This window comes from Apiospora phragmitis, assembly GCF_038363925.1.
Source record: "Apiospora phragmitis strain CBS 135458 chromosome Unknown utg000004l:1.0-3135199.0:1.0-3139288.0, whole genome shotgun sequence".
NCBI classification, from domain to species: domain Eukaryota; kingdom Fungi; phylum Ascomycota; class Sordariomycetes; order Amphisphaeriales; family Apiosporaceae; genus Apiospora; species Apiospora phragmitis.
In genome coordinates, this window is record NW_027117402.1 from 1,010,266 (window position 1) to 1,028,144 (window position 17,879).

Below are 17,879 nucleotides of genomic sequence, written 5' to 3' on the forward strand. Positions count from 1 at the left end.
ATGTGTGCCGGCGGCGGCGGTCGTCACGCAGCGGGTCGCGCCGCGTGTGCTAGGCAGCTGCAAGCAACCTGCATGACAACGGCTTAGGTAGGCAATTATTTACAGCCTCGCGGCGCACACGTACATGGGTTTTGTCGTATGTATGTAGATCTACCACTCACCTACCGTCCTTGCGCTTAAGATGGTGTAAGTGCCCGGTGGTTGAAGTACGCGGCGGGCCAATCGGAGAGACACATGTGGGTTGGGGCCCCTAATCTCCGCGACCCCTGCCTGGCAGATCGGCAGATTTGCAGTACAGATTCCCTGGAAAGGGAATAAGTGGTGCTTTTGGTACTGTACCATACCAGCATTTGACCAATCGGAGTCAGCATACGAATGAGTCCCAGAGCCAGCTGCTACAGCCAATCGGAGTCAAGCAGTCGAGTTCGAGATTCCAAATGGTGTACAGAAGGCAGCAACATATCACCTTCGAATGTCGCTCAATAAAAATGTAACCGGCTATGGAAATCAAGTAAGGAATTATGAAGGTTGAGAACCATCATCTCAACTATCATCCGAAACAGAGTGGGAGGCGCTTTCAAACCTCAGAAACCGTTCGCGATCCTTGGAACGCTGAGACCCGACAGCTTCATCCACGCCTAACTCTTCCGCCCGCCGTCGCAACACCACCAGCTTCCAGCTTCCATCCAACTCCCAATGCTTCTTTCACCCGATGAACCGCAGGGAGGCAGCGTGGTTGCTGCCCACAACACGAAGAATGATCACCGCAACGATGGCAGCGCCGTCGACGGGGCCCCGGCGTCTTCTTCTTCTTCCCAAGCCAACATCGTGGGAAGTGGCTCGACAACAGTCGGCGAGGGGCCTCCAGCTTTCAAACCCACTTTGCAATTCTGGATCGTATTTCTCGCACTGCTCTTCGCCACCTTACTGAGTGCTCTCGATGGCGCCATCGTGGCCACAGCCCTCCCCACCATATCCTCCGATCTGGAAGTCGGGTCAGACTTTGTCTGGGTTGCGAACGTCTACTTTCTCACTGGGTAAGCTGGCTCTACCGTCTTCGGAGCCATCCAACTTATTAGAGGTGGTCATCTTGACTAAGATGATGGTAAAGACACCCGCAATCAATGAGACCTGGCTAACGAAAGGTGCTTTCTACAGAGCCGTGCTCCAGCCCTTGTTCGGCCAGCTTTCCGATCTCTGGGGCCGCCGACCGATCTTCATCGCCATACTGGCCGTCTTCACCCTCGGAAGCGGTCTCTGCGGTGGCGCAAGCTCTGGGCGGATGCTCATCGCCGCGCGCGCGGTACAGGGCATTGGCGCAGGAGGGATAAACATGATGGTGGATCTTATACTGTGCGATCTCGTTCCTATGCGGGAGCGCGGCAAGTATCTCGGCATTCTGTTTATGGTAATTGGTCTTTTCACAGCTGTGGGACCCCTGATTGGTGGCGCCCTCGCCCAGAGCGGCCAATGGCGCTGGGCCTTCTATCTAAACCTACCCATCGGTGGCGTCTGCATTTTGATCACTTTCTTCTTCATGAAAGTGCAGAGCCGTGTGGGCGGCAGTTTCGTTCAGAAGCTTCGTCGCGTCGACTGGGTTGGCGTCACCATTCTCACCATTTCCTGCATTGCCATCATGTATGCGGTGACCTACGGGGGCGCCTCGCGACCGTGGTCCGATGCCAGCATCGCCACGCCCCTGGCCGGCGGCCTACTGGGTTTGGTCATTTTTGCCCTGTTCGAGGGTACACCCTTTGTCTCGGAGCCCGTCACGCCGTACCACCTGTTCGCCAACCGCACATCGGCCATCGCTTTCGTCGTCACCTTTCTGCAGTCCATGATGGGTCTGTACATGATCTACGTGTACGCTCTCTACTTCCAAGCCGTGCTGGGTGCGAACCAGACGCTGTCGGGCGTGTACCTGATACCAACGGTTATTTCTTTCCCCCTGTTCTCCGCTGTCGGCGGGGTCCTCATGACCAAGTTCGGCCGGTACAAGCCGCTCCACCTGATCGGCTTCGCCTTCCTCACCCTCGGCTGCGGCCTCTCCTCGCTCCTCGGACCCGGCTCGAGCCCGGCCGCGTGGGTCTTCTTCCAGCTCTTCCTGGGCGTCGGCGCCGGCCTGAGCATGGCCGTGCTGCTGCCCGCCGTCCAGGCGCAGCTGCGGGAGGCGGACACGGCGCTGAGCACGGGCACCTGGGCCTTCGTCCGCAGCCTGGGCGTCATCTGGGCCGTCACGGTCCCGGCCGCCGTGTTCAACAACCGGTTCGGCCAGCTGCTGCACACCATCGACGACCCGGCCGCGCGCGCGGCGCTGGACCACGGCAACGCGTACGCCCACGGGACGGCGGCGCTCGTCGGCTCGTTCGGGGGCGCGACGACGGAGCAGGTGCGCACGGTTTATGGGTGGAGCATCCAGCGGGTCTGGCAGGTCGGCGTCGTCTTCTCGGGCGTCTGCTTCGTGCTCGTGCTGTTCGAGAGGGAGGTCGGGTTGCGGGAGGAGCTCGAGACGGACTTTGGACTGCAGGAGGAGAAGGAGAAGAAGGAGCCGCAGGCGGCACCTTGAGGGGGGAAGTACATCATTCGTATCATTCTGTTCTGTTTTCCTTATTCACAGTGGTCAGTGCCATTGGTTGATTCTCTTAGGGCTTTGTAATAGTGATAGATATAGAGGTTCCTCGCACTGTGACATACCATTTCTTTTACAGAGTCAGTTTCAGTTGGGTAAATGCCTGCATTAAAGGCGTGCTCTAGACATGTTTGTTTCGTTCGTCTTTACAACTTCGGGTGTCGAACTCTCGATCAGGTATTGGCTTTCCTACTGGTACCCCTTGGTAGTTCTTCCTGATTTTCCTTCCAGTATCAGTATAACCAGTGACCACTAGAGCCTCATTCAGCTACGTTGGACGGTTACACAATCGGATGCCGAGTGCCGCTCTGACGTCAAAAATGCACAAGAGCAAAGTGATATTATTATCCCATCTTATCCGTGTGCATTTCACTTCGCCTTGGTGTTGGTTGCCTAGCTGAGTAAATGTCTTAATATGGTTTGATGATTCGCGTCCTCTCGCTTCGCCATGTTCTAAAATTGATACCTCATGTCGTGCGAGGCCTGGCTGTCCTCGAGCCCTGACCTGCTGTAACACGTCCAAAAACAGACGATGTTGCCTTGCAGCGGGATAGGTAAGCACCGCCACCCCCATTGGGGACATATGGGTTCCTTTTGGGGGGTTCTCAGGGGAGATTTCGGTCCCGGTAAGACCATCTGCATAACCACCCAAGATCCTCCGTGGAACAAAAGTCAGAGATGGCTCCAGTTACTTTTCCATGTGAAGATTAATACTTATGATCAGAAACGATTCCTTCGTTTTCACATTTACTACCAAGAGAATTCAGCTTGATATCCAAACGGTTTCTTGGGCCTATCCTAAGATACTATTTTCGCCACTCAAAACGCTTTTCTTCAATTATATAAGTACTTTGCATTGAGATTGCCAAAGAAGAAGAACAAGGAGCATGGCCTTTGATTTGCGGTTCTGGGACAGATGGATCAAATCTTCGTCGTACGGAGCGTATCATCAGATCATCGATCTTGTGCTCGACGAAGCCGTCTTCTGGTGTACTGTGGTGATCCTCATCACAAGCACGGCCGGCATCCTCGGCTTCCAGCTCGCAGCTTCTTCCCAAACGTCCGAAAGTAGTGACGACAAGAACAACGCCGCCTTGCTCGCCCTGCTCTGGCAAGCCCTGCTGCAGCTCCTCGCCAACTACTGCACCGTCGTCCCGGTGCTGCGCGAGCAGCGCCAGCGCAAGAAGGCGCATGGGCGCCACCACGACCACGCTGTAATTCGGGTCCACTACGCCGTCTTCTACGGCTGCGTCGTCGCCAGCGTCGTGGCCACGGTGCTCGCGCCGGTGCTGCTGCGCGCTCTCCCCACGGAGAACCCGGCGTCGAGTATCGCGAACTTCGCGTCGAATATCTTTGCGGCGGTTGCGGCGAGCCAGCTGGCGGCGGGGATCACGAGTGGATTGCGGAGTCGGGAATGATGATGGGAGCTTCGAATATTGGAGGACAATCAGCAGTCCTTAATGAAGCGGAGGGAAATGGATTCATGATATCATAATCTTGGGATATAGTAAAGACTACGAGTCAAAGTAATCTGCTCGAGGTTGCTAAGACGGAGTGGCTAGAGAAGCGCATTAGATTATGCAGCGTAGCCGGTTATCTGGAGTGGGCAGTGCCCTTGGTATTGATCGGGCGTCTGTAGGCCCCTGATAGCAAAGGTAATAAAGAACAGACAGCAAAACTACAAGTACCTAAACAGGGCTGGTTATGTTCAGGTAAATACAAAGTGAAGGAGCTGGCCTGTGCCAAAACGGTTTGCCCCAGGCGACAACGTTCAATCAAACATTTTCATTACTTTCCACCTTCACCTGTCGGAACTCTCATGCCTGGCTTTCAGTTTCCATTCGCCTAACTTTTTTCGAGGTTCGTAAGTGGCCCTCAATCATTGCCAGTCTTGAAATCCTCTTATGCCTGAAGGATCGCAACTGATGCCAGCACCACAGCTTACTTGATCCAATATCATCATCCGTCTTTGCCAGCATCGCCCACAACCATCACCATCAAAGGCACTGAACACGCGGAGACAAGAGCTATGGGTGAGAACTGGTATTTCCTCAGGTCGAAGCCGCCGAAGCTGAAGAGGGACGGATTCGTGCTCCAAAGCGGCGTTTTTGGCACGTACTCTGGTATAGACCGCGTGGAAGGCGGTCGTTTGTCAGAGCTGTTCGAACCGCAGCGTCTTCGCCGACAGGAAGACCAGCTTTCAACCATGGACGAGGCCTTGGAGCTCTTCTCCAAGGCATTCTTCACTGCCCAGCTCAGTTGGTATGGAATTCCGTTCAACGCGAACGCAAAGAGAGCCGAGCTTGAAGTTATCCTACGTACTGCTGTTGGCGATGGTAACGCAGGTACCACCACCGCTACTATTTGTGTGGTATTCTCGCTAATCAGATAGTAGTGTACATGCGTACCCGAAAGCGTGCTGGCCCTTGAGCGTAGCATGCGCGCAGATGAGAAGCATGCCGAAGAGATACGATCCTGGGAGAAGAAGCTGGACGAGATTGAAGCCATGGATAAAAAGAGCGAGGAGGAAAAGTGGACTCGCTCGAGTCCTGCATCTCAAGCCTACAGCGACCTCAACAGATCCATGGCACACCACTTCTTGAATGACCTGGGAGAGCCTGACCGCACAAAAGCCCCCGAGCCCATGGTCTTGCATGATCTCTGCGACCGTCTTCGGCTGCATGAAATGGCAAAGCACATCCCCGGTCTAGAGACACTCAGAAAGTCCAGAAAAGACTGGTCATTTGTCTGTATTGGATGGGATCCTAATGCTGTTCGGGCTTTGGCGCGCCGTGTTGAGTGCGAGTATCGCGCAAGAATGGAAGAGGATGAGGCCCGTGCCTGGAAACTGGACATGAACAAGCACATGTGGAACCACGGTCAACTCGTGATACGGGCAAAATACACTGACCGCTGGTGGGTTAACACCGGGCCTAAGCAGCATGCACAACTGCGAAAGTGCGCCGGATCCTACATTATCAGATGTGAAGCAGTCGAGAAAGAATGGCCCTCTCGGATCATCACCTTTAACGTCGCTGAGACTTCCGGCCCACGCAATCAACACCCCTCCATACTTCCAGGGTGTGATGCTTCTTAGTCTGGATCAGCAGTTACTGGACACCCATCTAGAGGATATCAGTGATGAAGAGGACGAAGAGACGGAAGAGGACGACCAGGATGAGGAGGATGATGAGAAGACAGAGGAGCCTTCCCCAAGCAACAAGCGAAAGGCCACTTACGCCGCTGCCAGGGACGGTCGGCCTCTGAAGAAAGAACGGAAAGAGTGTCATGCCGGCCTTGTTCACTTGCGCCTGCGTGGTCGTGATCTGAAGGATGGAAAAATCATTGCATATCCCGGAAAGGGGCATCTTGCCTTCACCGACGACGAATTCACACGTTTCGAAGGGTCCGTGGCTCTTCCCGCGTACAGCACAGAAGTCACTTTTGAGGGGTTCAAGATCGAAGAACAACCCTGGAAGCCCGTTCGTTACTGGGAAGATTTCTCACATGCGGCCTACGCACGAGAGGAAGAGGAAGAGGAAGCCCTGCCAGTTGGTAGCCATGACGATGAGTAACGCTCAATTATGCCCTTTTCGCGGTCTTTTTACTAGGTGGTTGTATGCGAGACAGGAAAACTCTCTCTGCGACCTAAGCCCTGATGCTAAATTTCCGAGCTAGATAATATGAATCAGTATGATGGCGTCTCTAGCTGGCACCCACTACTCACTGACTGTTCCGGTGCCAATTTCGGTTGCGTGAATACAATCTCGTTTGCGCTTACTTCACTAGTGATTCATACCATACATGTCCCTTCCGTAACATAACAAGCCCCCGCGTAAGAAAAACCTTGACCGCAACCACCTATCCGACCCCACCGAGTGAGATAGTAAGTATGCATCAGTCTACTAATTTAGACATAGATGTAGCAGAACTGCCCCGGTTCCCGCCCAGCTGGTCCGTGAGCTCCAGCAGCGGGATGGCCGGCGCGATCCAGCCCAGGTCGACGATGACGTCCTTGGGGTCCTCGGCGCGCTTGAATGGGTGAAGGGCCGCTTCCTCGCGGAGCTGGTGCGGCGGCATCGCCATGCCGCCCGTCGGGATCGCGTTGATGCGGTTCTCCGGGTCCTGCATCTGCCAGATCCACCAGACGCGGTCAAGCATACCATGATGAAAGTAAAAGGATGGATCACCTGGCGAGGCGAAGAAGTCCTGAGGCGAGGGGAGAATAAGTGTTAGTCATGAGGTTGCATCTCTCATGGTATCGACCATTGTCGTGGGAGATGATGGGGAGTTGGGGAAACGAAGGACTAGAGGGCAAAGAAAGAGGGATCGTACGCCACCTGGATCTCCACCAAACATGTAGTGGCCAGCATTGTGGAGCTATCACATCGTATAAGTTAGCAATTTGCAGTGTTGAATAACAAGCCACGCGATTAAGTTGGCGAAAGTAGTGGACGTGGACAGGGGAGGAAAATGGAATATCAGCACTACTCACACCCCAAGGGTGCGTGTCGTTGATCAGCGGCGGCATGCCGAGGTAGCGATTGTAGAAGGCGTCGACATCCTTGTTATCCAGGATGGTCGAGAGGGTGTAGTTGGCCGTGGCGCCCAGGGCCGAGTTGCGGTTGACGTCGCGCCGGAGGCAGCGCGGGTTGGACCCGAGGCCGTCCGACTGCGGGTTCTTGGGCACGTCGGTCAGGACGTGGCCCTTGGGGCCGAGGCTGACGACCATGCTGCGATGGTAGAAAGAAGGACATAGGTCAGTATCATTTTGACTCGGTGACTCGCGCTAAGTAGGGCGTAGTTTGGGATAGGGGGAAAGGGGAGGGACAGGGGCTAATAAGCTAAAGCACCTACTCCTTGAAGGGTCCCTCGGTCACGCAGCCTCCGCCACCGCCCGGCCTGATCCAGTCGTAGGGCTTCCTGTAGGGCTGCGCGACGCCGGGTGTATTCGGACGGTAAGCCCTGGCCGCCCATGCTCGACGCGTTGCCGTTGAACATGGGGGAGTTGACTGGGTCTTGGGCGTAGCGGTCGTAGTTCATGTACTGAACAATAACAGGAAACACCGTTTGTCAGTAACAGTACTACTAGACAGGGGAAGAGAGGTCAAAGCAAAGCTTACAGGCTGGTAACCGGTGTAGCCACACTCGTCGCGAAGCGCCTTTTCGTATGCCCAGATGAAGTACTTGTGGCTTGCGAACAGGTGGTACTATGGTGCCAGCATTGTCAGTCAGTAAGTTCAATCACATACCCGTCATGTCGTCGAGCGGGTGTAGGCAGTTCTTACCGGGTCATGCAGCATCATGGCTTCCGTCATATGGAAGCCGACGAAGTCGTCGTAGCGGCTGAGCGCGCGGGAACTTGTCCTTTGGCGCCTTTGGTGGCAGCTTCTGAAGGCAGAGCACAGCTTTGATGTATTCCTCACGCCGGGGAACCGTGAGGTCGCTCCTGAAGTTGGTCGGTCCTGTCAGCTCTTACTACTGCCCCTTCGCCAAGAAAGTAGTATTGTTATTCAAGACTCACCATTCCTGTCTCACTACTGCGGTTTCCAGTGTGCAGTTCCCCGCTGTCTTTTTGGTCGCCATCCAGGCTTCGACCTTGGGCATGGTAGCCGCTTCCAGCTCGTCGACGACATCGAGAGGGTAGTAGCCATTGCGCGAACTATCAATCAACAAGATATTGTATTAGACATGATCATATCTCCAATGTGTACAAGGTGAGAAGGTAACACGTACGTCTTGGGCATGAAAGCGGCCTCGGCGGCACCGCTGGATACTGCAAGTATCAACGGTAGTATCTTGTACGCGTTGATCATCATCTTGAGGTCGTCTTGGTTCAGAACTTGAGTTTGGTTGGGCCTTCTTGGGTAGGTGTATGCCTACAACAGAAAAGCTTCTCAACACGGCAATACTGGTTCTTTTTCTTTGTATAGGCTCGTTTCCTCTTTAAGGGCTCTCCTGGAAGCCGTCGGGGGCGGCATATCTACCGAGATATACCGGAGTTCATATTATCTTCCCAAGCCAAGGTGTGCCAAGGGCCTGATGCGGACGATACCTACATTGCGAACCACCCCTGATTTTCATGTTGACGCCAGTAGAAGCCAGTATATTTAAAGTTTGACGTTTCCTACGCCGAAGTGATTCGTCCCCTTGAAGTGTTGGGAGGACGCTCGTATATACCCTCGAAGATGAGAGGTTCCCATAGCAAATCGGCGAATTGATACAATTAAACTACTCATAATTGATAGGCGCAACCAGGGACGTGTGCTAGGGTAAAGAGCAGTTGATTGCTCCAATGTCGATCTCCTGCGATCTGCAATTAGGCGGGAGCGTCCCCAAACGGCACTTTGCATTTACCCCTTTAAGCGAGCGGCATCTTCAGTAGATCACCTGCCGAACCCTGCATTGTGTCTCCTTGTTGAGTTCCGTATAGATATGAGTCAAATACACGTTACTAGACTATTTACAGATGTAATATGTACAGTGAGAATAACGATGTAGCTTTACAGAGACAAGTCTGAATCGTCTGGATGCCATAGAGGATCAGGCAGAGCATCCAAATCGGCATCGCCTGAAGGTGCCCCATGACTTGTATCGGCGTCAAAGAAAAGCTCACAAGCCACAGCCATGATGAAATCGTCGTCTTCCGTTCCATCATCAATTCCCTGCTCGTCCCTATAATAGCTGGGGTCTTGTTCAAACCCGCGCTGGACTCTCTCGTCCAAGTCCTTGAGCGACCAGCCCTTATTGTGGATTGACCCCTCCATCCTCGTACATATTAACACCAATTCTCTCAATCCTGGGTCAGGACGCCGCGCCCCAAGTGACTGGCAGATCTGAAAAAGCCCGAGGAATCTCTGTCACAAAACCCACAAAGGTTAACAAAAGTCCTTGGCTCTGAAGGCCAGTACCGGGCATTCCACTTACATTGCTAGCAAGGCCTATCAGCTTCGCGCTGATTCGGTCCCATTCACTGTCTCTGCAAAGTAAGGCTTGGTCAGTTTTACAGGTTTAATGTAATTAGCACATTCTTTCCCTAGGAACAATTTACCGTGACGTGTCTACTCGTTCTATGGCTCCAAGGTCTATCATCTTGAGAATCGGTGACAGTCGATGTTCTGTGTCCATTTCGTCGTCATCCAAACTTCCAAACATCACTAGTTCGGATCCTCGTTAGCATCTTGTCCTTCCTTCCCTCTTGCGGGGCTTGAACCCACAATTGTTTGTATGCATGTCGAAGTTGTAGAGGACCGATTGGGGATGAGGCCCACCCGGAGCCGACTCCAGTCGGATTGGTCCATCCTTCATCTCTCCAGAATTGGCCATTCCCATCGCGATCCTTGTCACTGGAGTAACAGTCAGACGAAACGGTCATGAAGGACAGACAGATGAAAGGGATTCGGACTAACAGCACCTGAATATCGACCAAAGCATACGATTCGGCAGAGCCTTCCGCCTATTCCTAACTCGTGCCTCGAAATCTCGAAACGTGCCGCCCACCAGATACTCCAACAAGATCCATTGCCGCACCCGTAAAGATCGGCCCCACCGAATGTACGGGAGGCGATCATCCGCACGACGTGAGCCGCAGCAGCAAAGCTCTACGCGGACCACATCAGTAACTAGCGTCCAGTATTCCTGCTGCATCCGTTCATAGCGTTGTGGAGAAACTAACCTCAAGCGCCTCGACTTCAGTCACGGGGGTATTGCTGGCGTACCGCGGGTCCGGGAACCGCCGGATCAGCTTCGCCGCGACACGCCGCCCCGACTCCGGAGAACCTTGCTGTTGGCCGCCGATCTGCCTTAGCGTGTACACGCTACCAAAGGCCCCAGAGCCGGCTCGGCCTTCGTATGCATACTGGCCGCCCCGGACGAAGTGGTGCCGTACCGCGCGCAACGCTTCGAATGGTGGAGCCGGAAGCGGGACCTGATCGGCAGCAGCGGCAGTGACTGGAATGGTAGGCCGGTTCGGCGGGGTGACGAACGGATTAGGCTGGGCTGCTGGGCGGTCAGCTACCGGTAGGTTAGGGGGGCGCAAGTGGGCGTCGAGGAAGCTACTGAATCCGCTAGACATCGCAAGGGTTGGCGACTAGTATTCTAACCCACCCTCCCCATATTCACCATTTCTGCGTTTCTTTTTTCTCTTTTTTTTTTCTTCTGTCCAATTTGATACGGCCGCGAGAACAAAGACTGGAACGCCGCATAGAAGCGAGCTTTTTGTTTTTGGGCGACTAATGCCATTGTCAAATTGTTGCCAGGAGGCCTGGGGAAACAAAGGACAAAGCCGTTCCCGGAATTTGTTGCTCTCTCAAAGTGGAGGCTGGCCATAATGCAACTTGGTAGGTGTTCGGCCGCACTGAAAGCTGTGGCAGTTGAGTGTTTCTTCACGACACACCCCAAAACATGTATTGCAACAGCTCTATTTGCTTGTATATATCAGCAAGCTACAAGTTTCTTTATCGAGGAGATTAATACGTGTCATTCATTCAATCTTTCCATGGATGTTCTACTTTGGTGACTTCTCAGTACCCAGTGAATTTCCGACGACGTTCTTGACCTCAATCCCTTCTAAACGGATGTCACCCCCGTGCGGAACTTCTTCGATGCCACCGGCTACATGTCGTGCCTCCTCGGCCAGATCGTGCTCTCTCCGCTGGCAGCGCCTGGGAATACAGAAGGCAATGGGCGGCGACAGTACGCAAGTGGCCAGCGCGGCCGCATAACCCTTGGTGAAGTACGACAAGATGTGGTGCGCGTACAAGAACTGGATGGTCAACGGCCGGTGGGGTTGGGATCACCTGCCGACGCCGGGGCTGTTGCTGGGTAAGGCCACCAATCTGACCCGTAAGCTCAGGGACGAGTACTACAAGGCCCTGGATCAATATGATGTCCTCGTTGCTCCTACCATGCCGTTTCTGCCGCCCAAGCTGCCCGCTGGGGATGCTAGTATCAAGGAGTTGATGCAGAACTCTGCTGGCGCGTCGCTCAACACGTCAGCGTTCAACATCGTACGTAATCCCCAAATTGTCCCATCTCTTCTCCTTGTATGTAGGACGAAGAAGCATGCTGCTGACGTATTTGACCTTGCAGACAGGTATGCCTACCCTATCGCTTCCAGTGGGCTTCCTTCCTTCGCTGGTGGAGCCCCACCCCAAATTCCCCGTCGGTATGCAGATCGTGTCCAAGTTCTACAAGGAGGCCACGATATACAGGGTTGCATACGCCTGGGAGCAGGCTGTCGACTGGAAGGTGTTCACGTATATCAGGCTGCTGGAAGAGGCAACGGGCATAAACCGGTAGCACAACATGTCGTCGGTCAACTTGACAGAAGGAAGACTTGCCAAGCATGCTTCATTCTGTCGGTCCGTAGGGCCGTATGTATCAATAAGCTGACCGACGAGTCTTTCTCTTTACAAGCAACCACCCTACGGTCTATCATTATGAGTGATCCTTATTGTTCCGAAGATGATGTCCCGGCACCGCGGCATCTGCTAAAGGAAATTGCGAAGTAGCTGGGCAGTCGGAGGATTTCCGACTACGCCCAGAACAAGGAAGAGTAGAAGGAAAGTGCTGATAAGGCGGTTGAGGGGGCCTTACCGGAGCAATCTGAGATGAGTCGATCAAGCGAATGAGTAGAACACACTTGCTGGGCGTAGTTCTGATACTGTTTCGGTCTAATTTGTAATGTTCGTATGTAGTATACAATTGGCCAGTTGAATAACGTAAGACAGATAAACTAGATGGTGAATAGACGAAAAAAACGACTGTGGAATTTTGTGTTTGAGGTGGAATTATTAAGAGTGATGTTGGCTGAAATGCGAGCGGCATAAACCCCTATAAGAAACGAAATAACCTGAGTCGCCTACCAGGAAACCATTCCAAGTTCAGACTGGCTGGAAGAATAATACAACACATGTTACGACAATAATGTTTACTTTTATGGGAAATGCTTCCATCAGGAGTGGGGTGAAAGTCATTCATTTGTTGACTGAGCCACCAGGCGTGTGTATGCGCAGTATTCAATGCCACTTCCCATACAAAAATTGTGCAGAGCACCGGACAATTTCCGCTCCAGAAGTCAAATCCAAATCCAAATCCAAACACCAAGAGAACGAACAACAGGCTCTAGCCCCCCAACCCAACGTCATCGCTGTGCTAGGTGTTTCCGCGACAGTTATTGTGTGGTGGTTATCTTGAGATGACCGATTCCGTTAGAACCATTTGAACACGAAATCAAGCAACCGATCAAGGCTGGATTCCGTCTGGGCCGCTCTCATCGCCTCAACCTTGCGCTAAAAATCAAAGTCAGCTTATGGCTCTGCGTCAACACTTCTGACGTGGTCTCTTACATCTAGCCCACGTTGGGTCTGTTGACAGGCCTCTATCAATTGGTCGATCTGCTTGACGAGGTCTGCTTTGGTTGCCTTCCGACGAAGCACCGGCACCTCCATCGAGGGCTTCTGCCCGTGTCCCTTGGCAGGCTTGTAATCGTTAGCTAACCATTCCATGTCGACGTGTAGTTTCGAGGTGTTCATGCGTCTTGAAAACGTGAAAGGAACAATTCCCTACCTTTAGCTCCCCGTTTGCGGTTTTGACCTTGATTGAGAGACTCGACAGACGGCTCCCAAGCTCCTCGACAGAGGGCGTAAATGCAACGTGGGGGCCGTTTAGGTAAAAGTCGAGGGTGAGGTGTACGTGAGTCCTTTTGGTCTTGTCACTTTACGTCCTGCACAACATTAATAATTGAATACAGCAGGCGAGACCTCCTACTGTTATCAGAACACCTTTCAGCACCTTATTTTTCGGCCACCTCTTCTCTTCATCAACCAGCTTTTCCTTCAACACTTCATCAATAAACCAACACCATTAATCAACTGCTCTGTCAACCAATTCTGCTTCCACGAATACGTTCTTGCTACACGCACAGCCCGCCCCCTACTCATCAAACCTTGCAACACCAATCATCACAGTTGTGATAAGTAGCACCATGGCGAACGAGAAGCAGACAGACAATGTTTCGAATGACGAGCTCGAGAGACAATTTGCGAGACTCTCTATGACAGTCGAGAAGTCACACAGAGAGCAGTTCAAGGTATGATACCCACGGATTGGATGGGGGTCCTCAACAAGCTCCTAGGTTAGACAGCCAACTGACTATCATAACAGCGCAGAGACAAAAGCGTGCCGCCCGAGAACCCGTTCCTGAAACGACGGGCCACTGTAAAGGAGCTAACTGAGGGCATCGACAAGCTCCAGAATCTCTGCTACGAAACTCAAGGCAAACTAGAGGTAAGAGGTCATTCATACAACAAGGGAAGAGCAATCTGCTAACAGAGGTTACAAGTCCTACATTCAAGAGAGGAGCGGATGGAACGCTCCAAGTTCTTCCGGCTGCTGAATATTGTTTTGCACTAATACTTGTAGGCAAACATGAATACAGACACCAACAGTCGTATCATTAGGATCATTTGAGATAAGGGCTTCCGGGCTTTTTGCGATCTTTCGTGGTTATGCGCATCAGCCTTTAGGGTGTTTGGATGGGACAAACTGACTTCCTGCGGACATGGATTTTGGGTAATTGACAGGACACGATGGGTAAATCCGGCGTTGATCTGTACAGATAGCCCTACGACTTCCCACGGTGGTCAACTAGATTGCAGTTGATTACTACTAAATTCAACCTCTGAGCCGCATGCTTTAGCCTTCTTCCCGCGTGTCTTTTGCCTTCCAATCATCGAGATACTCATTTTCTGCCCATAATTATTCCTGGTATTCCAGTAACACCAATTTGGTATCGCCTTCACGTCCCTTCCACGACGCCAGTGAAACATCAACCATCTGTATTATAAACTCGAGAAGCCCTATTGGAACACCAGCTGGCCAACGCCACCATGGCTTCAGAACAGAACTCTGGCGTTCCAGCAATGAAATAGTTGGAGAGCCAATTTGCCAAGCTCGAGACCACGCCCAGCGATGAGCGAGCCAGCAATGAAGGGCTCAATACAACGACCGGTGACACCGAGGACCCGCTGCAAGAGACGCAGAAGAATGTAGAGGTAAGAAAACCCAAGGACCAACGGGCGCGATACATACGATGCCCCAGTACTCGGGGCGGTTTGCTAATTTCCAGAAGCCCAAACCCGAGACCGGGAAGAGGAAAGACATCAGGCTCGAGGCTCTACGGATCGTCCTCTTGAGAGGGTACTAAGACATGCGACCCGTTCTTACCTCTCCAGGAGGAACAAACGATGTTAGTCTGTAGATGTTGGTATGGCATGGATTAGCTCCGCTGAGATTGGCCAGAAGTTTAGTCAAGTATTCCGAAAACCTCGTTGATCTATGACAGTATGATCACTTGGTTGGTTGTTTGTAGACGTTCCTAGGCCAGGTCAATGGGATTGGGAACCCTAATAGATTAGTGCCTGGTTGCAGTATACCTTTGGTTTCTCCCTGTTTTTGTTTTCTATTTTGCGTCCATCTTATTTCCACTCGAGACGTTTCTGGCGGTGTAGGTACTTGGGTGGTTCGGTGTTGCTGGAATGTCTATCGGGGTCATGTAAAGTCAGTCAAAGGTGAGGCCCATGTGAGAGCATTCTCAGGTCCGAGCCTATTGTTCTCCCCTAAATCGGTTGACTGGATTGTCTCCTACCCTGATTTACAGTGCTATTGTACATCAGAGAGCCTACTGATTCCGAATCACACCTCAGACCTATAAATATGTCCTCCTCCTCCCCTCAGTAGCACCTTTCTTTTTCCTTCATCATCACTCACCAATGTCTCCCACTTCCACATCCACCCACTAGGACAACGGAAAATACAAAAGACACCTCGCACACAAGCAGACTTGCCTTGGACGTCTCCTTCAACATAACACAATCTCACCTCTTCATTGCCCTCTGCAGCTTGCAAAAAAAAACAACACACACTACTATGGCTTCCGAGAAGACCCTGATGGATCTCTGGAATAGGTTGACGTTGAATCAGATCGAGCCAGAATGTACCAAAGGATAGTCAGCACAGAGCAACTCGAATTAAGAAACTGGTAGGTAAAAAGGAAGCGAGAAAAACATATGATCACAGCATTCAAGAAAACAATATACAATGCTTAACTGCGAATCCATTAACCACCGTCTAGAGTTACGGGGTCTTCCTATGTGATGTACTCCATTGACATCAATCCAGCAACCATCTCAAGATCTGTTTATCCAGAATTCGTTCATACACACCATTGTGTTTCAGTATATCCCAATCCCCCAATCCGGAAGGGTTTTCTCAGCAAGCCTAGCCATGGCCACTTCCTCTGCTAGTTGTGTAGGGCATATCGGGTCCGGACCTTGTTGTTGATGTAGTCAAGGTATCTGTGCCGGCCAAAGTGAATTGAGAGATTTGGCTGTCTAGAGATAGTACAGCACAAAGTTCAGGAACATGACGAATTTGGACTGCTCCATTCGCTCCTCCGCCTCGATATACGGCTGGATACCGTCAGCTAGTGTCTCTACAGTCACGATACGACTTTTCGCTTACCTGGAGATTATCTTGAACCTCGTAGCAAAGGTTCTCGAGCTTCGTGATTCCATCAAGAAGCTCATTCTTTGTAGGGTGTCGTTTCAGGAATGGATTCTTGTCCGACGAGCTCCTGGAGCCCTTCTGTGCCTGTGAACCACAGGCCTCCTGCTCCTTCTCAACCTTGAGAGACAGACTGGCGAACTTTCTCTCAAGCTCCTCCATTGGAACGGAGTTGGTGTTTTTTCCAGAAGCCATTGTGGTGTTTGTAGGAATGACGAAAGCTAGAACAAGAGCGAGTTGTCAGCAAGCGCCATCGAGCTGATTGACAAATTGGATGAGAAGCGGCTCGCCCTTGTATGTGGTTGTTAACTTAAGTCGCCAAAGGTCGAGCAGCTCAAGAGTCGCTTTGTAGATATTAGGTGCGGCGGTCTTGTAGAGGAAATCGGCACTGATGACATCGGCCCACAGACGTTTCTACGCTCTCAGTGCAGGCATCGTAAACTGACATAGTGAGGCGCGGGGGAACTTGGGAGACATTATATCAACCGCCATTGTGGCCTTGTCGAACTCTTTATTTCGACGGAGGACGATATCCTCGATCTCCTGAGGGTCCTCAAGGACGATGAGAGGTTTCCGAAGGCCCAGGAAGAGCAGCTGGACTACCGGCGTGCCCAGCTTCTGGGTGGTAATAGTAAAGATGGCGTCAGAGGATTCGTTCGTTCTCTGGATGACTGAAACCAGATCAGGGATATCTCCCGTAATACGATGGGCCGATTCCTTATTGTATGGAATCCCTGGGTAGGGGGTTGGATACCATTCGCGCCAGGCCATGGTAAGTGCAAGTAGTGCAATGAGAGATAGGCCGATCAGAGAGTAAGACATGATGCTGGCTTCCAGGCACTGGCTTCGTTTGGCGTGCCTTCAGTAGAAAGGATTATCGAACGAACCGTGAAGTTGAATCAATTAATCCAAGCATCTTGGGGGCAACCAACAACATGAAGCAAGGGATGCCTGCTTTAATGACCCGAGATCCGGCAGGAGTGTGAGTACTTACCCATGGGTGAAGAAAGTACTTACGTAAGCGGAAACCCCTTAGTTCTAGCAGTATGTGTATACATAGTAATATCCATGACCGAGCTTTCAGCAGCTGAGTACAGGATGTTAGGTTACTGGCATGAGCAACCGTTGCTAAAATTGCTTCAAGCATGATTGCTCACCCAGTCAGGCCGACTGCGAAACTCGCCCCGATCGATGAGTGGCAACGGTGACGTACCTCCTGGGCCAATACTAATACGACACGGCTCAAATGGCTTTCCATAGATAATCAATTGCTATGACTACACTTTGTCCGCAGTGCTGCTGTTGGTCTCATGTTTTCCTCCGACTCACCCACCTTTTAGTTGCCGTGACAGCATTACGTACAGAATAGGGAAACCAGAAACATAAATAGCCTAAGTCTCCTGACGAAATCTTCATATTAAGAACTGCCTCAGACGCCTTTGAATACGAGAAGAGAAGTAGAAGCTTATCTCCAAGCAAATCGAGTCATTCGAGTGCGGTCGGAACTTCATATGCATTGACAGAACTCACATCAACCGACGCCATTTACCCAAATTTACCAGCCCACACAGGCCCCAGGTCGGTAAGACAGAATAAAGACCAGCCATGTCAAACCCACCCGCCAAGAACAGAAGAAGCTGCCGGCCCCCAAAGCCGCGAAGAAGGCCAACATCGAGATTCCAGG

General features: G+C 52.0%; 9 protein-coding genes across 9 annotated transcripts; 5 read left to right on the forward strand and 4 right to left on the reverse strand.

Moving 5' to 3' along the window:
* Nucleotides 1–696: 696 nt before the first annotated feature.
* Nucleotides 697–2,566, forward strand: PG994_003459 (uncharacterized protein; the record flags this gene model as incomplete). The annotated part of the gene is made up of 2 exons (XM_066854868.1): nt 697–1,037; nt 1,159–2,566. 2 exons carry the CDS (start codon nt 697–699, stop codon nt 2,564–2,566), a joined length of 1,749 nt encoding a protein of 582 aa, XP_066719146.1.
* Nucleotides 2,567–3,516: 950 nt separating this feature from the next.
* PG994_003460 (uncharacterized protein) lies at nt 3,517–4,047 on the forward strand (the record flags this gene model as incomplete). Its single annotated transcript, XM_066854869.1, has 1 exon — nt 3,517–4,047. One exon carries the CDS (start codon nt 3,517–3,519, stop codon nt 4,045–4,047), a length of 531 nt encoding a protein of 176 aa, XP_066719147.1.
* A 611-nt stretch (nt 4,048–4,658) lies between these two features.
* PG994_003461 (uncharacterized protein) lies at nt 4,659–6,204 on the forward strand (the record flags this gene model as incomplete). Its single annotated transcript, XM_066854870.1, has 3 exons — nt 4,659–4,891; nt 5,045–5,497; nt 5,568–6,204. 3 exons carry the CDS (start codon nt 4,659–4,661, stop codon nt 6,202–6,204), a joined length of 1,323 nt encoding a protein of 440 aa, XP_066719148.1.
* A 322-nt stretch (nt 6,205–6,526) lies between these two features.
* On the reverse strand, nt 6,527–8,448 carry PG994_003462 (Di-copper centre-containing protein; the record flags this gene model as incomplete). The annotated part of the gene is made up of 9 exons (XM_066854871.1): nt 6,527–6,838; nt 6,965–7,009; nt 7,125–7,362; nt 7,487–7,552; nt 7,587–7,675; nt 7,753–7,839; nt 7,918–8,094; nt 8,168–8,291; nt 8,366–8,448. 9 exons carry the CDS (start codon nt 8,446–8,448, stop codon nt 6,527–6,529), a joined length of 1,221 nt encoding a protein of 406 aa, XP_066719149.1.
* Nucleotides 8,449–10,280: 1,832 nt separating this feature from the next.
* Nucleotides 10,281–10,703, reverse strand: PG994_003463 (uncharacterized protein; the record flags this gene model as incomplete). The annotated part of the gene is made up of 1 exon (XM_066854872.1): nt 10,281–10,703. One exon carries the CDS (start codon nt 10,701–10,703, stop codon nt 10,281–10,283), a length of 423 nt encoding a protein of 140 aa, XP_066719150.1.
* A 670-nt stretch (nt 10,704–11,373) lies between these two features.
* On the forward strand, nt 11,374–11,929 carry PG994_003464 (amidase signature enzyme; the record flags this gene model as incomplete). The annotated part of the gene is made up of 2 exons (XM_066854873.1): nt 11,374–11,637; nt 11,720–11,929. The coding sequence occupies 2 exons, from the start codon at nt 11,374–11,376 to the stop codon at nt 11,927–11,929; spliced, it is 474 nt and encodes a 157-aa protein (XP_066719151.1).
* Nucleotides 11,930–13,616: 1,687 nt separating this feature from the next.
* PG994_003465 (uncharacterized protein) lies at nt 13,617–14,837 on the forward strand (the record flags this gene model as incomplete). The annotated part of the gene is made up of 4 exons (XM_066854874.1): nt 13,617–13,721; nt 13,796–13,918; nt 14,563–14,685; nt 14,733–14,837. The coding sequence occupies 4 exons, from the start codon at nt 13,617–13,619 to the stop codon at nt 14,835–14,837; spliced, it is 456 nt and encodes a 151-aa protein (XP_066719152.1).
* Nucleotides 14,838–16,023: 1,186 nt separating this feature from the next.
* PG994_003466 (uncharacterized protein) lies at nt 16,024–16,390 on the reverse strand (the record flags this gene model as incomplete). Its single annotated transcript, XM_066854875.1, has 2 exons — nt 16,024–16,101; nt 16,154–16,390. 2 exons carry the CDS (start codon nt 16,388–16,390, stop codon nt 16,024–16,026), a joined length of 315 nt encoding a protein of 104 aa, XP_066719153.1.
* Nucleotides 16,391–16,435: 45 nt separating this feature from the next.
* Nucleotides 16,436–17,017, reverse strand: PG994_003467 (uncharacterized protein; the record flags this gene model as incomplete). The annotated part of the gene is made up of 2 exons (XM_066854876.1): nt 16,436–16,609; nt 16,682–17,017. 2 exons carry the CDS (start codon nt 17,015–17,017, stop codon nt 16,436–16,438), a joined length of 510 nt encoding a protein of 169 aa, XP_066719154.1.
* Nucleotides 17,018–17,879: the final 862 nt, after the last annotated feature.